The sequence below is a fragment of the Rhinichthys klamathensis genome, unplaced genomic scaffold (genome assembly GCF_029890125.1).
Source record: "Rhinichthys klamathensis goyatoka isolate OS25496 unplaced genomic scaffold, OSU_Roscu_1.1 h1tg000149l_1, whole genome shotgun sequence".
Lineage (NCBI taxonomy): Eukaryota > Metazoa > Chordata > Actinopteri > Cypriniformes > Leuciscidae > Rhinichthys > Rhinichthys klamathensis.
Genome location: NW_026606684.1, coordinates 915,148 through 939,507, shown reverse-complemented (window position 1 = coordinate 939,507; position 24,360 = coordinate 915,148). Strand labels below are relative to the sequence as shown.

The 24,360-nt window shown below is 43.2% G+C and overlaps 1 protein-coding gene across 2 annotated transcripts in view; it reads right to left on the bottom strand.

Moving 5' to 3' along the window:
• Positions 1–24,360, bottom strand: part of grin2aa (glutamate receptor, ionotropic, N-methyl D-aspartate 2A, a) — a 250,984-nt gene that overhangs the window by 74,014 nt on the left and 152,610 nt on the right. For both annotated transcript variants that reach the window (XM_056258184.1, XM_056258185.1), the window contains one exon: positions 10,193–10,307. In XM_056258184.1, coding sequence (XP_056114159.1) covers positions 10,193–10,307 — 115 coding nt within the window. The remainder of the gene's footprint in view (positions 1–10,192; positions 10,308–24,360) is intronic.

Genomic DNA, 24,360 nt, shown 5'->3' with positions numbered 1-24,360 from the left:
AGCATCAATGTCAACTAGTCCAATGGAAAGAATGAGCGTCACGGGCGGGTGACGTCATGACCAGGAAGGGATAAAAGCACATCCGGTGCAAACCGGCATTAGCTTCGAAATGCCGAAGCAACCCAATCACAGGGATGCAGGAAGTATGGCAGGGTGACGCATCGTCTCGTTCCCTTTCTCAGGGAACTATGGTTACAGTCGTAACCTGAGACGTTCCCTTTCGAGGGAACTCGCAATGCGTCAACGACGCTTTGGGAACGAGAATACCCAAAACACCAGAATTCCAAGTATCTGAGTGCTAGTCTGTTGTAACTAAGCACTAAGCACCTGAGAACCTGGGGCAGCATCCAGGTCCAAGCTGTAAAACCTCACGAATGTGAGCGGTGAGGACCAGCCCGCCGCATCACAAACGTCTTGGAGAGAACTCCAGATAATACGCTTAGAAGCCATACTCCTAGTGGAATGAGCCCTGACCACCAAATGGTTGGCCAGAAGACTCACAAGCAAGAAGAATAGTCTCGACTATCTATTTGCTCAATAGGTTGGATTTTCTCGACAGAGAGGTCCGATGAACATAAGTGTCCAGTGCTCGCACTGGGCACAAGAGGTTCAGCTTTTCCTGGTCCGAAAAATGGGGGAGGACAGAAACCTGCAGCACAATAGGCCTCGGAATAATGGTAGGCACCTTTGGAACATACATGTTTCGGGTAAGATTGCCTTGGCCATCCCCGGTGCACTCAAGGCAGGTGGGGACCGAAAGGGCCTGAAGGTTTAACTCTCTTATAGGGATGAAATAGCTAGCAGAAAATAGTTAAAAGAAAGGAACTTCTCTGAGACCAAATCTAAGGGCTCGAAGGGAGCCCTAGATAGGCCTTCTAGAACTATTGCAAGGTCCCAAGCCAGCACCCTAGTGCAAGTTGCAGGCCTCAGCCTTAACGTGCCACGAAGGAAACGAGTGATCAGGGGGTCTCGACCCAAAAATGTACTACCCACCAGGGCGTGGAAAGCCGCAATGGCCGCCACGTATACCTTAAGCGTGGAAGGACATAGACCTGATACAAAGCGTTCTTGCAGAAACTCGAATACTGTGTTTACTGAACAGTTAACCGGATCCCATTGACGCTGGTAACACCAAGAAGTGAAACCTCCTGAAATAGTGAATATAGTTTCCTTGTAGCGGGAGCTCTGGAGCTTAGAATGGTCTCAACAACCTCGGTTGAGAGACCACTCTCTATGAGTTGGGCCCCCTCAGAGGCCAAACCCACAGTTTTCAAATCCCCTGCCGGGGGTACAATATTGCATCCCCTGCCTGAGGCAGAAGGTCTCTCCTGATCGGGACCTCCAAGGGAGGTCCGTCGAGGAGAAAAATTAGGTCCGCAAACCAAATTCAGCTCGGCCAGGGTGGTCCTACTAAATAGGCTTATTCCAACCTGGCGGAATCACTCCAGAACTCCTGGAAGCAGAGCAACAGGGGGAAATGCGTACAGACGTAGCCTCGGCCACGTCTGCACCATAGCAACCAGCCCCGAGGGGACTGGTTGAGTGAGGGATAACCAGAGTGGACAGTGCGTCGTATGCTGAGACGAGAACAAATCCACTTCTGCCTGGCCATAAAACTCCCATATTTGCTCCACCGCCTCGGGGTGGAGTCCCCTGGCCTCAGCCCCTGCCTCGACAGGGTGTCTGCTCCAATATTCTGGCCCCCCTGGAATATACACTGCCCTCAGACAGCGTAATTTCCTGAGGGACCAAAATAAGAGGCCACCAACGTGTTGTCTGTGGGTCAAGAACCAGAGTGTCCTCCATATAACCAAGGCGCGGGTATACTGCCGCGTGATCTTGATCGTACGGAGTGGGTTTCCCCTCAGGGAGAACCCTCTGGTCCTGAGCCACCACTGTAAAGGTCTCACGTACAGCAGGTCAAAGGGTATCACATTGGACGCTGCTGCCCTGAGGCCTAACAGTCACTGTTTCAGAACAACACATGATGGCCCCTCAGGTCTGGGAGGAGATGTCTCAACGCATTGAAGACGACCATCATCTCTAGGCAATTCATGTGCCAAGCGAGATGATGAGTCCTCCACAAGCCCTGAGCTGAGCGGCCTTCCAATACCGCTCCCCAGCCGGTGAGGGAAGCATCTGTCGAGATCACAACTCGATGGCAAAGAGCTCCCAACACCGGACCCTGGGTTAAGAACCAGTGTTTCCTCCATATAACCAAGGCGCGGAGACAACACCGCGCGATCTTGATCATACGAAGTGGGTTTCCCCTCGGGGAGAACCCTCTGGTCCTGAGCCACCACTGTAAAGGTCTCATGTACAGCAGGCCAAAAGGCATCCAGTTGGACGCTGCTGCCACAAGACCCAACAGTCTCTCGAACTGTTTTACAGTGCGTGACTGGCCTAGCCTCAGCTCTTTTGTGACTGTTAGGATAGCAGCTACACGAACAGGCTACAGAGTGGCCCGCATCGTCACTGAATCCCATACCACACCAAGGAAAGTGGTTCTCTGTACTGGAGAAAGCACACTCTTCTTGGCATTGAGCCTCAACCCCAACATCTGCATATGAGCGAGAACGACACCTCGGTGCCGAACCGCTAACTGTTCTGATTCCGCTAGAATCAGCCAGTCATCTATGCAATTCAGAATGCGTATGCACTGCAGCCTGGCGGGGCCAGAGCTGCGTCTACACGCTTCGTGAATGTGCGGGGTGATAGAGCTAGACCGAAAGGAAGTGCCTGATACTGGTGTTCTTTGCCCCAAAGAAAACCTCAGGAACCTCCTGTGCTGAGGGAGGATGGAGATATGGAAGTATACGTCTTTTAGATCTATCGTGACAAACCAGTCCTCGGTTTCTGATCTGATTTGAGTCACGATCTGTTTGAGTGTCAGCATCTTGGACTTGAGTTCCAGCACCAAACACTCCAACAGACGAAGATCTAGTATGTGATGCAGCTCTCCATCCTTTTTTGGAACAATGAGATAACGACTGTAAAGACCCAACGCAATGTCGGGTGAGTACACCTGCTCTATAGCTTTCTTTGCTAACAGGGCCTTTACCTCTTGCTCCATTACCAGAGCCTGCTCGGAATGCACTAACGTGAGCAACACCCCGTTGTAGCCTGGAGGACGAGAACCAAATCTGCCTCTTACTACTAACTGCAGGACCCATAGAGATATATTTGGCAGTAGCTTCCGCGCTGCCAGAAAATCTACCAAGGGAACCAGCCCCTCGAGGCTGGCCTCTGGTGTAATAAAGACAGCCAATATACTGGCAGGAACCACCCGAACTGACTGTTTTCGAACCCCCCTCAGAGGGCGCGAGTCCGACGCAATGTCGAGTTGACGCTGCGCCCCGAAGCACCAAGGGTGGCGGGGTTGGCAGAACGGTCCCCTGAGGGCACCGAGATGGAAAGGGCACCGTATAATGAGGTGTACACCATTCCAGCCCGGTTGGGGCTGCCCTCACCGGTCTGACGCCGGTGGCGCCAGACCTTTTCTTTTGAGCCGCAGCCTTCTCAGCATGAAGAACGGTCCTCGGATCCGGCTTCTGCTTTGAAGGCTTTGGCTGCTGTGTTGTGTATGAGAAACTAGACGGCTGGAGCTGCTCACGCCCAGCAGCCCCAGGGGGTTGGACATAGCGAGGGAGAGATTATCTTGTATCTTTCTCCATGATTCCCATCAAATTGAGCCAGAGGTGTCTCTCAATGACCACAAGGGCTGCCATCCCTGAGAGATAAATCTGTGGCCCGACGGAGTTCTCAAACCCCATCGGGCCAAACTCCCTCACTTCTGTCCAAATACCACAGCAGGTCAGCCTGATATGCTTGCAGCACTGCTATAGTGTGCAAGCAGGCTCATGCTAGACCCACTGCCATATATGCTTTTCCCACTAGATTAAAAAATAGTTTTCTTTAATGGTTTAGTGAGAGAAGCCGACGCCTTCAGGGACGATACTGAACCGGGAGACAGATAGCTCGCAAGTGTCTGTTCTACCCGGGGTATTGCCCCATAGCCATACTCTCTTAACCCCCAAATATCTGAATATACATGAATGTGGGGGCTAAAAGATGAGTAAGGCTTTTTCCATGATCTAGACAGCTCGCTGTGCAGATCGGTAAAAATGGAAGGCCCCGTGATGGAGGTGGAAAAATAGAGGGAAGGAATTTATTTTATTTTTAGGACGAGTGCCCCCTTATTTCTGCTGGCCATTAAATATTTAATTTATCTACAGCCTTAGTAAACACCTCCACCAGCTTATTATTATTTTTTATATATAAATTCTTTATATATATTCACTTTATTTTATATATAATTTATAAACTATCATATATATAGGCTATATATATTTCTCATACGCTGGGGAAAGAGATGGCAAATCCACTTCCCCCATGATTGTGTCACTTTCAATGCCCAGCACATCTACCTCTTCGAAAGGTAGAGCACTGAAGCATTGATTTCTCTCCCCGGGCGGAAGAGACCGCAGCGCGGGCTTCAGAGACCGGCGAGAGAGCACTGGATCCCTCGTGGAAAGGGAGGAGATAAGATCCGCGGACCAGTCTCCAACCCCGTAAAGAGATCCTATTCGCGATCCACAGGAATGCATTCTCCGCGCTGCCTCGGCAGAAGCGGGTCCTGCACCCTGAGGATCGTGAGCCTGGCCACTTTCCTCGAAAAGCGCCAGGCGAGAGCGGAGCATGCGGAGCGGAAGCATCTCGCAATGCTGGCAATCAGCCCCCTCGAAGGCTGACACCGCATGCTCCACTCCCAAACAAACTACACAAAGCTCGTGTGTGTCCCCACCCGTTAAATAACGCGGGCAGGGAGAAGCACAGAGTTTGTAAAGTTGTTTCGCCATAACTCTTCCCAATAATATCGAACAGACAACAATAAATAGACAGAGACAGAGTAACACAGATCGCTTGCTGAGGCACAGAAGCTAATGCCGGTTTGCACCGGATGTGCTTTTATCCCTTCCTGGTCATGACGTCACCCACCCGTGACGCTCATTCTTTCCATTGGACTAGTTGACATTGATGCTCAGACGCATTCACGCTGGGGACGTTCCCAAAGCGTCGTTGACGCATCGCGAGTTCCCTCAAAAGGGAACTATGCATTATCCTTGCAAGATCAATGTCATTCTGCATAGCTTTTGTGCTCAGTTACTGCCATTGGTGCAGTCTTTGTGCAATATGCTTTATTACGTGTTGCACACTAATGGCCACGTGTCATCAGGGCAAGGTGTGAGATGTTGCTTTGGTTCAACAGGGCTGTAAATCTGCCCCATGTATTTGTCTTTGCTCTGCCAGCACTTCACCCTGATGAATAGGCTTTGTCAGATTATTATCAACATAGTGTGGTGTCAAACTGCATTACTCTGCGGTTATGTTCCTTAGAGCTACACGTTTGACATGTAACTCTGCGTGTTCTCCTAAAGGATTTTAAGAGTTCCCCTCAGTCTTGTACACAGGCAGACCTGTGGTATCAGGGTCATGTCTTCAAGATTCTTTGATGGTCTTCTGTCCTCCACCATGAAGCTAGTGCAGCATTGCGAGCTTTATATTTTCAATCCATTGAGATGAAACCCAATTGAGAAGGTTCACTGATGAGTCAGTACGGCAGTTAGTAGTGTGCCGTGAGGTCGCCACATTTGTGTGGATATTTCCAACTATAGTAATTCTTTTCCTAACACTTGTAGTCCAATGTTTTCTGTCATCTGTTTCCAAAACTCTGTCCAAAGGCGAAAAATAATATGTGACAGCACACAGAGTGACAACCAGTTCAACATTGTATCCGCTTTAATCAACATCAACAAGAGGCAACTTGACATGGAATTAATTAATGTAATTACTTTCATGTGGATTTAATTTGGCACCATAGCAGCTTGATCTTTGCAGCTGTCAGCTCCCTGATAAAAGGAGGGAGGAGAGCGTTACGTTTGTACATGGCCACTGGCGAGTGCAGAGTGCAAAGAGTCAAAGGGTATTTTTAGAGTGACTGAGGCTCAACAACTGGGCTGTCTGCCATCACAAAAGAGTCAGATCCCATGTAGAAATCAGGAGGGGATTTATTATTATTATTATTATTATTTATTTTTACCATGGCGGAAAAATGTAAATACCATGATACACTACCGATCAAAAGTTTCGGGTCAGTACGATTTTATTTTAAATGCTTTTGAAAGAAATCTCAACAAGGCTGCATTTATTTATAACAATAAAGTAAAAACAGTAATATTGTGAAATATTATTACTATTTAAAGGGTTAGTTCGCCCATTTAAGACATGAAGTTGTATGCAATCCTTACCAGCACTATAGTGCATACACACTGACCCACTCTGTTTTCACCTCCCTGGTCAGAGTTCTGGCCGCTGGAAGTTTTTCAATAAAGTACTCCTGGTTATTTTCCGGGGACACAAAACTGTGCGTTTTTAACGTGAAAAAAATTATTTGCGTTTCAAAGCTTGATTAATTTACCACACAAAAAACATGCCGGTCAAAATTCATACCTCAGTTTTAATCGGCACTATTTTCTATCCATTTCTATCAATCCGCACTGCTGTCAACGTCAACAGTGCGCACGTTCCGATCAGCTGTTGATAGCGCGATTCGCTGACAACATGTCTGACTGCGAAACTTCTGATGATGAAACCAATTTTAGCACAATGTCAGACGGATCAGATGATGAAAGTAATTTTAGCACAACGACAATGTTATTGATTGCAACACCAAACCTCAATTGTGTGTGTTATAGTTTTCTCAGCAAATTGTACCAATATCCCTATAGGCTATACTGTTTTTATATTAGACATCTTTTCACGTGTTTTATAATGGAGTCTAAACATCAGCTTGTTTACCGTAGCCTACAGTTTAGACATGGGATCATAAAGTTAGTAAATAGAGCTTACCCGTGGTACTGGTACAGCAAAACTCTTTAATTTTCCTTTTCCTCCTTGGTTGTAATCGTCTTCGCTGAAGTGAGCACTACACACACGAAAATCCTTTATTCTGGATATTTTAGCTCCCGCAGAGTAGCCGATGGCAACCAGCCAAAGCTGTCTCATAGTTATATTCGAAACAGGAAAACGATGGAATCTGAACTTCCCGGCACATCGTTGTGGTCACAGCCTGGGAATTTACAAGTTCGCACCATTGTTAATTTAATACTTTTTACGTCGTTGTCAATCGATTGTGTAAACACTATGGAACAGCTGATCGGAACGTGCGCACTGTTGACATTGACAGCAGCGCGGATTGATAGAAATGGATAGAAAATAGTGCCGATTAAAACTGAGGTATGAATTTTGACCGGCATGTTTTTTGTGTGGTAAATTAATCAAGCTTTGAAATGCAAATCATTTTTTCACGTAAAAACGCACAGTTTTGTGTCCCCGGAAAATTCCCGGGAGTACTTTATTGAAAAACTTCCAGCGGCCAGAACTCTGACCAGGGAGGTGACAACAGAGTGGGTCAGTGTGTATGCACTATAGTGCTGGTAAGGATTGCATACAACTTCATGTCTTAAATGGGCGAACTAACCCTTTAAAGCTGTAGTCCGCAGTTTTTCCTCTTTGTCGCCATCTCTGTTCGAAATCTGCAATTGCAGTTTTTCGCGGAATTATCAACTTTACGTGAGTTGTACTTCGACACGGCACAGCGCGGATGAATCCAATGTTTGAGGAGACTGTGAGGCTGTCAGTCACCGCGCCGGTGTGGATACTGGCATTCAGAATCACAGAATAATTATTTTTGGAAGTATGACCAACATAAGAATTTTCACCGGGAAATGTCATCTGAACAAGTAAGTAACATCCACTTTTGTTCTGGTTCTGACATTGCAGTAAATCGCGCTGATTAAATCTAAAAATCGATTATCATATCACGAAAAACCGTGCGAATTATACTTTGTTCTCAAATTGTTAATGTTAACAACGTCAGCATTGCGTGACTACATGTAATGTCCTTCCGATATGTATCCTTGTTTTCCCATGGGTCCGGTTGCAGTCTCTTTTTTCTGTAGCCACTCCGAAGTCCGAACGAAGTCTTTTGCATTTTACAGCGGGTGAATCTGTTGTCACTGGTGATTGTCATTTGAACCTTTCTGGATCCGCCATCAAATTGATAAGTTTAATTATATCAAGTGCAGTGAGAAAAGGCTAAAAATCTCCACCTTCAGCATCCTCACTCGCAATATAGCCTACTAGCCGAGATTTTATGTGTACAGATGTGACGCAAAGACATGCTCGAATTTCCCGCGGAAATCCACCAGTACCACTGAAATTAAAAACATTATTACAAGCTTACCGCTTTGAATCGAGCTAAGGCAGGCAGAGAGTTTTGAACACTGGCTGGTTATGTATTTTCTCAAATTTGTATTTTGGATCATTTTTAAGCCAAAAAAAAGCTACGGACTGCAGCTTTTAAACAACTGTTAATACGAATTTGAACACATTTTAAGATGTAGTTTATTCCTGTGATGACAAAGCTGAATTTTCAGCATCATTACTCCAGTTTTCAGTGTCAGAAGATCCTTCAGAAATCATTTTGATAGGCTGATTTGCTGCTAAAGAAACATTCTGAAGATAGTGCTAAAGATTCTTATCAATGTTGGAAACAGTTGTGCTGCTTAAAATTAGTAAATATCAATATTTATGGATTTTTTTCTGAATTCTTTGATGAAAAGAAAGTTCAATAGAACAGCATTTATTTGAAACTTCTGTACTGTCACTTTTGATCATTTTAACAGATCCTTGCATAAAAGTATCATACCAAAATACCATGGAATTTCTGACAACCACCTCACGGTACAATATGCATTGCAACACATGTCACGATTCATTGAGATGCATCACAATATCATAATTGGATCGAGATTGAATCTGCAAGTGAGAGAAAGACTGAAAGTGTGGGGGAGAGAGAGAGTTAATCTGCGGTATCAGTTTCAGCCTCTCTTGTGCAGTTCATTTCATTTTTGGCCAGTGCTGCATCTCATTGAATCAGCTTTGACCACGCTGAGAATCGCTGGTTTCAGAGTTTACGCTTATTTGGAGTGACGATTTACTTCATGATCTGAAGTGTAGAAATTGATATGAATCTCATGAGTTCAGCAAATATTTTCTCCACACTGTTCTCCACAAGTTTAATGTGCTGTGAGTTACAATTACAAAAATGTATTAAGGACTAATTTAATCCTATTAAAATGATAAAATATATATATATTTTGGGCGTACATTTTTTTTTTTTTTTTAGGCACAAGAGAATTTGAACAATGAATGTTGTTGTCACCTAATGTATTCTGCTTTAAACACTAATAATACTACAGTATCTAGTCCCAATGAGCTGAACAACATGGGATGCATTCTATTACAGATTTATGAAACTCCAAAAGGTCAATTGACAGTCAAAACAGCAAGAAAAAATACAGAGCCACTGTAATGGAGCCCACAAGAATGCTTTACTAATCAGATGTATAATAAGGCTCTAACCACCTCTGGGAGCTAATTTAGTGTATTGTATCCTACTGTAATACAAACCCAATATCATATCTGCAAAACAACTGCCGTTTAATGAGCAATAGCATGTAATATTAGGACAGACCACTGGTATGCGGATTGCCCTCAAAATAACGCAATTTCTTTGGGATGTTTTTATATCACTGATGATCTTCATGCTCTTCCAACAAGAGATCAAGAGGCCTAATCAGAGCAAATGTGCCCAAGTCTGTCTCTCAGTGCGAGCCTTATTCTGTCAATTAGACTCCCATTGATTGATTTGCAGAACTCCACAAATCAATTTCTCCCGTTGTTTTGCTTTTCCAATTATTCCTCCCGCACTGATTTCATTGAACCACATTCTCTCCTAGAACAGACAAAAGAGGGACACGCTCATCCAAGATACCAGCACTAATGCACACGTGTGTGTTTCCGTACATGTTTGGGCTTGGATTGGATTACGGTCTAAAAGGAAAAAAACGGCCCTAATTACACCTCTGAATTTGCAGACTCTGGCAGTGTGTGTCTGAGGTAATTACCGCACTGACACACTTTTACATCGTTCCAGGGTGTAATTAAGATGGCGAATTCATGGGTACTAATATTGTGTGAACAGTTGTTAATGACGCTTTGCTTGGAGGAGTTATAATGAAATTATAATGACGCAGTTAAGAAGGTCAGTTGTTTTCACCAGCCTTACCTTTTCCCACTCTCTGTCTTTGTTCAACACGATCACCACCAGTTTGGGATACACCTGGTAACCGTCTTCGGTGAAGGACAAATCTCTGCCATCCCAGGTCACGTTCATCATGTACCTACAAGAAGCAGAGAACTTATCAGGTCCAGAAATAGAGCAGTCAGGTGACACGAATCTTATCTGCTGCAGTAGGCATAAAAATAACTTTTCATCCTAATGATGTTCATTCTATACCTAAAAGATCAAAATAACATATGAAGGTCATTTTAAACATGCAAGAAGACAAAAAGAGGAATTAATGAGCCATCTGAAGACTAATGACTGACCTAAATCAGACGTCACATTAAGCGAAGATGAAAAATCTGCCCGAGTTATTATTAGTATCTAATGAAATCTACATGAATCACAACCATTCTTTCTTTTGTCCTCATCTTCAAAGACATAGAAAGAGAGAGCATGTAGACATAAAATAGACCATTCTGTGTTCATTACAAGCACGTTAATAGCATTTGTTGCATTATATCTAATTAGTCTTTTGTTTTTTGTTTTTTTTGTGTGTGTGTTCGCAGTTACAGCGCAGAAGAAGTAATACATGTAAACATATATGTTTGGACCAGAAACAGATTCAGAGGAAGAAGAGGAAAAGTGATTCATACAGGGTTGTCTACAAGTTGATACAAGTCTACAACGTCGGACACATAACAGTAATTGTTGAATTTTTCCGCTCACTCTGTTAAAATGCCCACAGAGCATGACATGATTGATAAGAAAATCCTGCCCCGCACGTTGGCGGTATTGGTTACTTGTTTGTGACAGTAGGAAATGGGCGATTTCAAACCACATTTTTGAGACTGTCTTTGGTTCACTGCAGTTTTTAAAGAGAAAATAGTCAGCAATGGTGCTGAGTGCTGACTGATGCATTTACACATGGTTTGTCTTAAAGTATATTAAAAACACCACATAGGCATATAAACAACATTAAAACTTGATTTTTACCACAAAATGTCTTGATATTACTTAAATATGTGAAATGCAATTTTTTTTTCGATATTTACTATAATCCCTATAATTATTACAATTTCATTCATCTTTCAAAAAACTGAATTTATGAGATGACGATGAGCTTTTTTAGGGACAGTAAAACCCAAGTGAATAGAGACAGGATCCTTCACTTCCTGTCATATCATTTTAAAAGCGATAAACCGAGAAACACATTGTGTAGCCTTCTCACTTTTCACACCATGTCATCAGGCCTATCTCAGAGACTCCAGAGGAAAAACACCAGCTGACACAAACACATCACACTGCCCCTCTTCTTCAGTTATTACAACCCAGTCATTTTGACGTGCAATGCGGCACGGGTACAGTCTGGTGGTATGTTTTATGCCGCAGTACTGCCAGATGAGCAGAATTGGAAGTGTGGTGCGATGATCGATTTATGAAACTGGTCTTAGTGGGCGTCTAGTGACTGAATGACACGTAGTAGCTTGTTGAATTGATTGGGGTCCCATTTAGGGGGCAAAGAGAAGGCCCACTCACCCTAGATATATCGTTGAATCCAATTACATCAGACTGCGGGAGAGGAAAAGAATCGATAAGCTCTGCTCTCCTCCACTACAAGACATGTTTCCATTTACAATTATCTCCGTTATTTATTTTAAACCTTATTTTATATTTTACACCTCCTAGTTCCCTTTGGGATCACACCTGCAGAGTCCCTTTTACCAATTACTGAGGAAGCCAGACACTGGACCCAGTGAGTCAATAGTGCTTTAGGTTCTCAGCAGGATCGCAGGAGTGTGAGAGTCGTGCTCATTAGCTTAGTATGTTCTGTCACCATTAGACCTTTAGACAGACTGGACAGGACCATAGGGGCCAACAGAACAAAAATATGTGGTGGGGAGGGGGAGGGTAGCACTGAACGCCCATTCCAACCAATTTTTGAATCTATACAGATATCCATCTATCTATCATAGCATAACATTTTTGCCTAGGGTACCAATAAGGACTGCCAAAACAAGCACAATGCCCTATACTAGCACATCAACAAGACCCGACCCAACCCAACAGCCCTTTCATGACCATCTCCACAATGTCAATGTAACCTAATGCAGCAAGGATAGGAACCCAACCTGAGCACAGCTCTGCCGTGCAAAGGCAAAAGGCCGTAACTTCGTTTTTGGTCGAAAATGAGTTATTGATAATTTTTGGCACATTCAAGACCTCCTTTATCATGTGGATAAGTATCTTGAGTCAATTCCGTTGTTTTTTCGAGAAAATAATGGTTTGTCTTAACCGTAACTTCCAAAAGCCCATGAGAAACCAAGGCAGAACACCGTAACTGTTGTTACGGCTCTTTGGCTTATAGTTTTGGAACGCTCATATCGAGTTACGGCACTCTGTCTTTGTTTAGCCGCGCGTCAATATGAAGTTACGGTGCTGGCGTTCTATCAAATAATGCTACTGCTACCTATCAGATTATACGGTGTTCTGCCTTTGTTTTAGGCTACTCTCCATTAAAATTAAAATTACGATGTAGCCTGTGTACTTTGTACAGCTACCATCCGTCCCTGTAACTTCTGATATCATCAGAGCTTTGTCCTGCACTAATGCGGTCAGAACATTTAGTATGCTCTTAACCCGCTCCATCGACAAACGTGCGATATCGATCGCGAAGGATATATGCAGAGTTGACAGAAAAATGTTACACATACCGAAGCAGGTCAATACAACAAAGAACTAAAGCCCCGCCTCACCCAGTTCGGGTACCGGACCTAGTTGAAACAATCATGCATCTAGCTGGCAGAGTGCCAAAACTTCGCCGGCGCCTTCAGCTCCGCCTTGAACACGGTCGAGCCGACGCGGGACTAATATCACAGACACAGAGTGATAATAATGAAGCAACAAGGTTATATTGTCGCATACAGCAGAATGAAGCAAGAAGTGCTGGTGCATACAACATCAGAACAGCTGTTAAAAGCATGCATACAAAACACAGCGTCCAGAATAAATCCGCGGGACGAGCGAAGTGCACGCACAATATTAGGGCAGACAGCTGAAACCAACGCATACTGAAAAGACGCAGAACACAGAAGGTTGTGCTATAAATGCATTAGTCGTCTAAGTAGTCCAGAACGCGCTCCCTACTGAGTCCTTAAGGGGTAAAGCACTGCATTATAGGCTACTTTTCGTGAACGGATCGTGACACCTTCGAACACGAATCTCGGTAAACGCCTGTGAAAGTATTCGTCTTTCAGATCCACGCACCGCTATAAACAGTCTCCGGGTCGAATGTGCGCGAGGATCTGTTTTATCGTGATCATTACATTACATTATAACGCGTGTTTAGCAAGTCTTATGCCACTCGGTACCACTTGAAGATACTCTTTAGTCTTTACCGCTATGGAGGTATTTTGTCATGTCTAATGTATTAATAGGGCCACCAGAATGCAACCAAAGCACAATAACTAGAAGGCTAGGTAATTGTAAATTATACAAAATAAATGCCATGATCACTAGATTTTATACAGGTGTTACTATAATGATTTTTTTAATGGTGATCAGCAACCAAATATTGATAATGTGGAAGTTACTGGCTTTTGCCTTGGCATGACTTCTCACTTTTTGTTGACAATACAAAGGCAGAGTACAGTAACTTTAAAATAGTGGTCAAAAGTCAAGTTTGAGCTCAAAATTTTATTATGTAGATAATTTTCATTACTTAAACATCTAATTGCCAGATTTTCAGTGTCCTACCTATAATTAATTTGGCGGGACAACTAAAAATCTTTAAAGTCATTTTTCTCAGTTCCACACTCTAGCGAGTTAAGGTCTTTTGCCTTTGTAGGGCAGAGCTCACTTCTCCCTAATTAAACATATAACCCCTCCTGACCCACACTTGCTCACTGTGAACCCTTCATCAGAGTCCTCATTACAGCAGGTGTGCCTGAAAGTGCCACACAGCTGCTCTGGAATCAGACGGATTAAAATAGGTGGGTGGTACAACTGGCCTGAAAATGTTCGCAGTACTTTATATGTGGTCAGACTGAAGTAGGCAGCTGCATTACAACCGGTCGAGTACAGTTGACAGTTCCTCGTTAGGCATTTATAGTAATGGGGTTGACACTAATGAGGGCAGGCAAGATGTTCCCTATGCGACATATAGAATTTTTCAGTCATTAGAGAAGCAAGAAAATGTTCCTACATGAAGTTACAGTAGTTAATTTGTGGGGAGTCTGCACATCTCGAGCTGAATCCACTGGCATGATGGAACGTGTAAATGAAATCAACTCTCCCTTGAGTAATAACTCCGGACGTGATATCCAAACAAATCCAATCATTTTTCTGACACAGGTATCTGGGTAATGCTCAATCAGTGTCATAAGAGAGCATCGCATCGCCGCAACAATACCAGGACAGCTGGGACTGTGGAGGTCTTTTCACCTGGGGCTTAGGCAGGCAGACGTTACAAAGACCCAGGGAATGGCAGAATGAGTGCACGCGTAAACCTGCGGTACTAAGTGCATCAGATACACCGATATAAGTGGGGCACGGCAAACCATATAACAGCAAATATGGTCCTGACAGCACGTTTGAGGAGAAGGGACTGACTGGTGTTTGCTCTCTCTCTCTCCTCTCCCCTGAGGACACATTCAGGTCAATTAAAGTCCTTCCAACCAAAGGTTTTAAAATAAAAACTTGACTCGAAGATGCTACCTTTTGCCAGGCTTGTGTAAAAAATAGATTCTACACCTTATGGATATTGACCATAAATACAAATTTAAAAACCATCTTCAGGGTTATTTTTCTTCATGCTTTGACCAGACCATTCCACCATATTCAGTGAACCAATGGGTGCGTGTGTTCTGTCTGAGTGTCTCTACGTTACTGTAGACACAAGAACAGTAGTAAGAGTCTAATAACTATTGAATTGAATTCTAACTAAATTACAAATTAAAGTACAAGGTAGACAGTAGTGGTCGACCGAAACAAATCTTTAAAATAAACTTGCTTATTCTTTAGATGGCAACTTCTTGAATCTGCAATCCTATTACAGTATTTTTCACAAATAAAGTAATTGTTTAAATATGAATATGTGAATAAAAAGGAAGTAAACACTGTAACAGGGAACTCAGTAATCTGGTAATTTCGTGCGCACTGGTAATCATTTTTTTTTTTCAAATAAAGACAAGGTAACGCTAATTTTACATACAGAACACAGTGAAAACGATATTAATATGACACCGTGGCCAACTGGATATAGCACAGAATATTTTAAAATTAAGGATTTAAATTTTTTCGATCGCGTCTCCTGAGAAGCTGATCTTCTGTTCGCATTCACTCGCGCACGGACCGACCGTCACTCGCAGTAACACGTTTGCAGGCTGTTACAAATCCACAAATGTTTATTAGATATTCAGAGAACGTTAGATGCGCATTTGCTGAATGTTGACGGTACATGAGAAAGTATTTTAGCCTGATTGTTTGCCTTTTCTGTTATAAAAACAAACGCTTTACTTCCTTTGTTTACCAGTTCTGTCTAACAAAGTATTAGATATGACTGACAGAGATCGTAAACTAATGAAGACGGAGAATGTGAATGAGCGCTGTGTGATCAGGAGCTGCCGTTCTCTTCTCAGGCGCTGGTGTGTGTTCTCAGCGCCGCCCGTCAAAATAAAAGTCTGGAGCGCCGTCAACATAAAAGTCCCTCTTTCAACACATCGGCCAGAAAAACTTATCGGCCTTGGTGATATATTGGTCGACCACTAGTAGACAGACAGACAAATAGATAGATAGACAGATTATTTTGCTTACTTCAATCATACATCCTCTACAAAACTCCACTCTCAACAGGCATGTCAGCAGGCCCAAACATTACAAAAATGACTAAAATTGACTGTGAGCCAGAGTGTTCTGATTGGCTAAAAAAGTCTGAACCAATTCTTTGACACTTTAAAAAAACTGCCTTCTTCCCCGGAGGACAGTCAAGGCTCAAGACAGTTATATTTTAACCCAGCTCTTTATAATGCTTCCCATTGTGCTGCTGCCTGCCAACTTAACTCCCTTTAATGCGCTGTGATGGCCATATAAAAGTATTATTTCTACAGGAGCTCATATTTCCCTTCACTCCAGCCCACAAAGGCTTTGAGTTGAGGGGAAGACTCTGGCCCTTTATAAAGCAAAGGCGCAATGACATCACTGCTAACCCTCCCCAAAAGAGAATGACCTGTTGCCACTGCCAGGAAATGTTCTGCCCACACATAATCCAGCTTTATAACTACCATAAGTCATATTACATTTTGCCTATGAAAGTTCAAAGTAATAGCAGTGACTCCTGTAGCATTGCCCTCTGTGAAATGATGTTTTGTTGGGGGTGGTCAGATTGGCTCCCATCTCAGTGGGAGTGTTTAAAGTGCCCTTTATTTAAAAAATGTATGGTTCCATAGAGCACATCTGACAGCTACCCTTGGTCCCCAACATGTGGGAGGAGGCACATTGGACTTGCCATGCCTCTCCCCTGTTGACAGGTAATTTCAGTATTCGTCACTGATATATGAAGTCCAAATTTTGCAAAGGTCCGCTTTTCACAGCACTTCAGATGACAGTCTTAAATCTGTCATAAAGGAACATTTTGCTTGGGGACTGCATATTTCACCCAGGCTTCTCACACTCAATTTTAACAAGAACATGAAATTCAGAAAAAGGTTCAATTGCCAGTTTTTCTTTGTCACCCCAAAGAAAAAGAAAAAAATGCTGTGCCAGATATATTCCCTATATTACATTCCAACTTAAATACAGAAGAGTTTCTATAATTTCCGTAAAGTGTCTGTATAGGAGAAAAAAATGTCTATTTAGAATCCAACTTTTGAGGCTTTATGACAGCCCTGTTTAAATGATTAATTTACAAATGTAATTCTATCTATTATAGTCTATATTTTATAATTCTATCATAATTCCCACCATGAGAACATTAAACATAGTAGTAATTAATCATTAGAAAGTTGAGACTTTTTTTCTGCCAGTGCATAAAACTCCAAATGTGTTTCTGGGTCAAAGTGACTCAAAATGAGCATGTCCCATTGTAGTGTAAAATAAAATGAAAATCTAATATTTACAGGAATGCGTTGACATTATTCAGTCCAAGAACAAGGTTGGATTTTCAAAGAATCCGATACCTTTCCTCGGATGATCTACATGCCTAAAAAGTCTAGAATACAAAAGAGACCCCCATGCATTCAGGGCAGGAGTCTTCATCTTTGCTGGCTCTAGTAGAGCCGATCTATGGCCAAGCCTTTGACCATCTGTGCTGAGACTATCAGGATTAATGTACCCTAGACACCAGGGTGAACGTGTATCTCCAGCAACACCGCTCCACTGCAAATCGAGCAATTCAGCGTGTCTGCTCAGCACTGGCAGGTACAGAGGCATATGGGTGAGACAGACTAAGGACTGGCAGCATGTAAGCGGGGTGCTGCAGCCGACACCAGCTCCAACGCAGGAGCATAAAGGAACAAAACCACCCGGGCTCATCTAGAGCACTCTATATTTGGAGAGTTCTCCAAGTGCATTAGCAAAGTCCATGCTGTTCTGCTCAGCACTGGCTCTCGCGGTGTTAAACATTATTCATTAAAAGCACAGTAGCACTGCGCTGTCCCGAGAGAGTTTGAGAAGTGCAGCAGTACCCACCTCTGGGTGTCTGAGCGGCACTCTGCAACTCCCTAAAACCCTCCCTCAGCCCTGCACGCCTGCCCCTTCACCGCATTCGACCATTAGCTTACTCAAAAACGCAGCTCACACTGAGAAATATATTTGCAGGATGTAACAATGAATTTTGCATACGCCCGACCCATGCCTCTCTCTTACAGATCTCTCGGGTTGCTTTTTTCCACCCATTTTTCTTTTTCCACTTGACTGACCCAAAACTGTGTTTTCTCACATAAATAGCCCCCTTTTTCCACTTTTTAAGTGCAGAAACAAGATGGACAGAAAACACACATAGTAAGCAGCTCCTGGTCCCTCACTCACTTTGTAACTTGTTTTTGACAAAACAAAGTCTCAGCTTTGAAATTATGTTTCAATTATATATCTATGTTTACATAGCTGAAAGATGTCAATAAAATATTATCGCCATTTAAATATTATAATTATTTACTGACATCAATATAAGATGTCAATAAAACAACACCTTGTCACCACATTAATATACCTCTATAATGCCATTCAAGGATGTATTAATGTCACGAAACTGCTCTGAGACAGGCAAGTAAAGATCCAAACGCAGCTTTATTTGTGGGCAATCCAAAGGCGTAATCCAAAGTACAGGCAATGGGTCAAAACACAGGTAGGCAGTCCAAACAAAGAAACAAACAAAGAATCAAACAAACAAACAAAACAGGGAGGGACCAGAGGCAAAAGAGTAATCCAGGAAACAGGGCAAGAAATCCAAACACCAAAATACATGAAACCAGGTAAACGCTCAGAGATGCAGTGGGACACAAACAAAACTTCGCAATGAGTGAGTGAATGAACATGGAATAAATAGAGGGAATGCATTAACGTCACTTCCCCGCCGGAACACGCCCCCCTCAGCGGGACTGAGTGGCAGAAGAGCTGCTGCGTGACTGGAGTTAATAGGGGAAACTGCGAAAACGCGAGTAAAACAAACTATTATCAGTTTAAACTAAAAGTTGGACTCGATATAGTGTTCCTTACAACTTATCAAAGATCCAGTGATCCATGGATATTGACATGCAGCCAGGAATCGTGTTTCCTGACATTTATATGTGCCTGATTTCGACGCCGGGGAAATAAATGAAGACAATTTGCCTGTAAACGTTTTATATAAATACAATATAGATAGGTCTAAATCCGAGTGATCACTTACATTAATGTTATACTGTATATCATCATATCGTCCAGCCCTAAAACTTGTATAGTTTTTAGTCAGTGTTTATTTAAAAACATCCAATTATGCAGAATATAGTCTGTTCTGTAGCTTTTTGCAGTCTGTAAAAATATACAGTACCTCAGATTTCTGGTCAAATCTAGTTGTACAGTCAATCGCAAAGCTCTTTCCCGTTTTAGATGTGTTTTGTGTGATTTTCACGGCATTCACGCTGAAAACAAATGCTGCCGCTCAGTCTTTTTGCCACTTGTGGGCGTGACCACATTCACTCCGGCCGACGGTGACGTCATGCGCATACCCTCTATAGACAGGGACTAACAGGGTGATGAGAAACAGGTGAATGCAATCAGAGACCAACCAGGTGATGAGACACAGGTGAATGAGATGATGAATGCTGATGAATCCGGGCAGTGAGTGATGGGAAATGTAGTTAGTGAGGAAGTGATCAAAGTCTATTGTGGAGCGCCCTCTGGTGGCTCTCGAGGGCACTCCAGCTGGTGATCGTTACAATTAATTTGATCAAAGGTGACAGTAAATTCATTTATAATGTTTCAAAAGATTTCTCTTTCAAATAATTTCTGTTCTTTTAAACTTTTTATTCATCAAAGAATCCTGAAAAAATGTATTACTGTTTCCACAAAAACAGCACAAATGTTGTCAACAATGATAACAATAAGAAATGTTCCCTTTCAGTCGCTCACGTTCGCCGTAATTGGGTTCACTTCAGGGAGCCCTATCACAGGGCTCGACATAAGCAATGGCCCGATGGCCCAGGGCCAGTAAAAGAGTACAGTATGACGGGCTAGTTGATTGGCCAGTCACTGGCCCTCAGCAAAACAAACAGCAAACGTCATACACAGTGTCGCGAAGAGTGTCAATGTTACTTCAGGTTATTTATAACGTGTTAAAATGTCAAAGAACTACGAGGCTGATACGAGAAAGAGGACATTCCTAGTGTCATGGAAAAAACAGTAGGCTACACCTGGTAGGGATGGGTACCGAAACCCAGTATTAAACGGCCCCGGGGCTGAATTTGAAAGACCGCTGTATCGATAAGCTCGGACGTTATCGGTTCTGCTGTCGGTACTGGAGAAGTACACGTAGGCCTATCATTTATTATTGCTATAAAGACGTTATTGTTTTGTTTTTTTAACCATCTCCCTGAGTCGCCATAGCCTGACTACGTCAGACTTCCTACTTCCGCTAATTTCATTTCGCTCCTGTAGTCAGTCTGAGATAGCAGCCTATCTTTCTGTTTTCCACCGGCCTGAAAACAGCCTGGCCAATCAACGAACAGAGGGCGGGCTGAAAGCCGTGACGTAGTCGGTAAGCGCCGTGTTTAAGATTAGGTCAGGGAAATCGAAAACGACCGCTGATATGGAGACGCGGATGCAATTCGCTCTGTTGTGGAGAATATTCCCGGCATTAGCAAACTGAAGCCCGAACACGAAGAGTGTGTATTAAACATTTTGAATGGAGGTGATGTTGTGGCCCTACTCCCTTTGGGAAAAGTTTAATTTATCAACTATTACCGATCGTCAGCGAGAAACTGGGGAGCCTTTTGACAGGTCAGTGTCTCTTTTCTTTTCCAGGTCTTAAATACCGTAAAACTTATAATAGCCCGGGCTTTTATTTGCCCAAATCGTCGAACTGCACCGGCTTGTACTTGAGATAGGCGTCTAACTTATATGAGACAGGCCTTTATAGTTGAGATGTTGTTCATTGAGATGTTGTTCCTAGAGTCTATAATCTCTAAAAATCTCCAAATGCTCCACGTGAAACCGCGGTCTTCCGACCTCTTACTATCTTGTCGATTGATTTTTATGAATATGCGCGAGGGAGAGAGAGCAAGACAGCGCTCGTGTTGTTTGTAGACGTGGGAGTGCGCGCGCGCGGCCGGGGCTCTCTCTCTCTCTCTCTCTCTCTCTCTCTCTCTCTCTGCTCGTTTGTGCCCTGTCAAGCGCAGCAGTCATTCTATTACATCACTCACAGATCAAAAAAGTCGTTTACAGCCATGTTCACTCGGGTATTTCGCTCGCATCATCAAGTGTTTACAGTGGAAGTTCGATCATAGATTTGAGTTCGATGCATGATGTCTGTGGTTCGATGGCTGTGTCGGCGCATAACATACGTCATAAACAAACTTATCTGATTGGCTTACGGGTAACCAATGATTTTAAACTTCAGTACGCGCCCCCTAGCGAGAGAGAAAACACTTCTCTATTATGCTATCCCAGACTCTGTGTACGAAGCAAAGTGAAGTAGCAGAGTCTGGTATTACCAGGCTAGAGTCGCCAGCCATTTCTATATATAATAAAATTAAACCATTTGTCTGTGATGCATTTTTGCTATTCGCAGTCCAGAAGAGAGAGAGAGAGAGAGAGAGAGAGAGAGAGAGAGAGAGAGAGAGAGAGAGAGAGAGAGAGAGAGAGAGAGAGAGAGAGAGAGAGAGAGAGAGAGAGAGAGACTTGACTTTAAGATCACTTCATTTACAAGAACATTACAAAATGCAACATTTTTAGTAAAAAAGATTGTAGTTCACTCTAGTGAGAGCAGGGGGGGATAAATAAATAAGTTTTTTTTTTTTTTTTTTTTCTTACAATCAAAAGCATCACTCATACATAAGTTTGGAGACAACCATCATTATCAACATCACAAATACATTTGTTAATGCCCCATTTACCTCTGAAAACATCCAGGTCATTAACCAACTTGTAATAGCTAAACTCTATATTTATACGGGATTTTATTAAACCCTCCAACATTGCAACCACATCAGTTGATCCACCATCATTTAATTCTCTTGTCCGTGATAACCAAATTGCCATTTTGGCTTGTCCAAATAAAAATTTTAATAAAACATGAACTTCTTTTTTTTTCCTGCTGTATTTGGGCCCAAAAATAAAAAACATAGGCACAAAAACTTCTCCCAGGGTCTGACACCACTCTTCTAATTTGTTAAATAATCGCTTTAGCCTAAAACAATTAAAAAACAAATGAAAAACCGTTTCCTGCTTCCCACAAAACGGACAACCATCCCCTACCTGTGGCTCAAGGAGTGCTCTGTGTCTGTTTGTGGCTATTATCACATGCACAATTCTCCACTGTAGGTCTCCAGACCTCTTCTCTTTAGGAGTCTTGTACAGGGACCTCCAGCAGCCTTTGGGGGAGGCGCCTGGCCCAAAAACCTCCTGCCACTTGGACTCTCTTACACTCCCCAGCGAGTGCAAATGTGACACTTTCACGCACAGTACGTACAAATATTTTTTCCCAGTGTTGCTAAAAAAGTCCAACTGGGAGGTCTTAAAAGAAAGCAGGTCTCCCTCAGTCTCTTGCCATATTCCAGTTTCTGCTGAAAAAGCCAGTTCTGGGAAAGTAGAGGTTTCTTCCTCCCCACCAGACGACTCTAAAAACAGTCTATAGTCCTGGGGCAAAAACTCCCGTATTTGATTCAGCATTCTCTCCACCACTCGAACTGATCTAATGTCCAGCTTTCCAGCCAAATTTTCAGCAGATATCCACCCATCCTCAGAGATCAAAAGTCCAACTTTTGTAATGTTTGCAGTCCATAATGCTCTTCTGAGGGCCAGTGCCGGGTTTAAGAGCAGAGGTTCTTCCCTCATCCACAGTTCCAGCGCACCTTTTGGCTCCCGAGCTATTTTTAAAAGCGTCCATGCTCTCAGTACTGACCGGTAGAAAGATGTCAATCCTGTTAAGTCCAGATTGTCGATGTCCATAAGAAACAGGTGTCGGTCTAGCCCCATTTTGCCAGCTCTCCTCAGAAGGGCACAGGCCACCTCCGCCCAGCTCACGTCCTCCCCGTAGAGGAGTCTCCGCGCCGCCTGGAGTCTGAAGGCTCGGATCCTGGAACTAATGTCCACCAGCCCCTGTCCTCCTTCCTGAACAGGCAGACACAGTACGGCCGCCCTCAGCCAGTGCTTTCCCGACCAGAAGAAGTCCACCAGGTTTTTCTGAATTTCTCTTACTAGATCTTCTGGAGGCTCTAGAATCATCATCCTGTGCCATAACGATGAAGCCACCAGATTGTTGCAGACCAGAACCCTCCCCCTGTAGGACAGCCGAGGCAGCAACCATCTCCAGTGAGACAACCGAGCACACACTTTCTCCACTAGGCCCTCCCAGTTCCTCCTTTTATATTCATCTATTCCTAAAAACACCCCAAGATATTTAAAACCTGTTCTCCCCCACTGTAATCCACCAGGATGGACTATTCAGACCAAGACCACACCAAAGAGCCTCACTTTTACTCCAGTTAACTCTAGCAGAAGATGCCTTCCCGTAACATTCCAGAGCTCCTTTTAAAGACTGAACCTCACTCTGGCTGCTAATTAAAACTGTAATGTCATCTGCGTATGCAGATAATTTAGTAGGTTCTTTACAACCCAGTGTACTAACACTTAAACCCGTGAGCTGTCTTCTTAATCTACATAACAGAGGCTCGATAGCTATACTGTATAGCTGACCCGAGAGAGGACACCCCTGCCGAATGCCTCTGTGAATCTGCACAGGAGTACTGAGTCCACCAGCCATTTTAACCATACACGTAGCCTCAGTATATAGTAGCTTAATCTTAGAAATAAAAACATCCCCAAATCCAAAAGCCTTCAAAGTGTTAAAAAGAAAAGTGTGGTCGACTCTGTCAAAAGCTTTTTCCTGATCTAATGACAGAAACCCAATATTAATATTATTTTGAAAAGCAAAAGCAAGCATGTCCCGTACCAAATGTAAATTATCTGTGATGGATCGATCCTTTATACAATAAGACTGGTCTTTGTGTATGATTTCATACAATACAGTATTTAACCTGTTTGCCAGACATTTAGAAAATATTTTATATTCTGAGCATAGAATTGCTACAGGCCTCCAGTTCTTTAGTAGCGTTAAATCGCCTTTTTTTGGGAGAAGTGTTAAAACAGCCCGCCGACAGCTTGTGGGAAGGATTCCTTCTGTAATGCATTTTTGCAAAACCTCAAAGTAGTCATGTCCTAAAACTGTCCAAAAAGTCTTATAAAACTCTGCGGATAATCCATCCAGGCCCGGTGCGCGTCCTGAAGAGAGCCCCATGACTGCAGCGGTGACCTCCTCAAAACTGAGCTCAGTCTCTAGCAGGTGTTTATGCTCTGGGGTTAGGACAGGAAGGTCCTGGAGCAGTTCATTTGTGCACTGCTCATCTGAGGTTTCAGCACTAAATAAATCAGAATAAAAATCCACAGCGATTCTACGAATTGTGACTGGATCAGAGGTT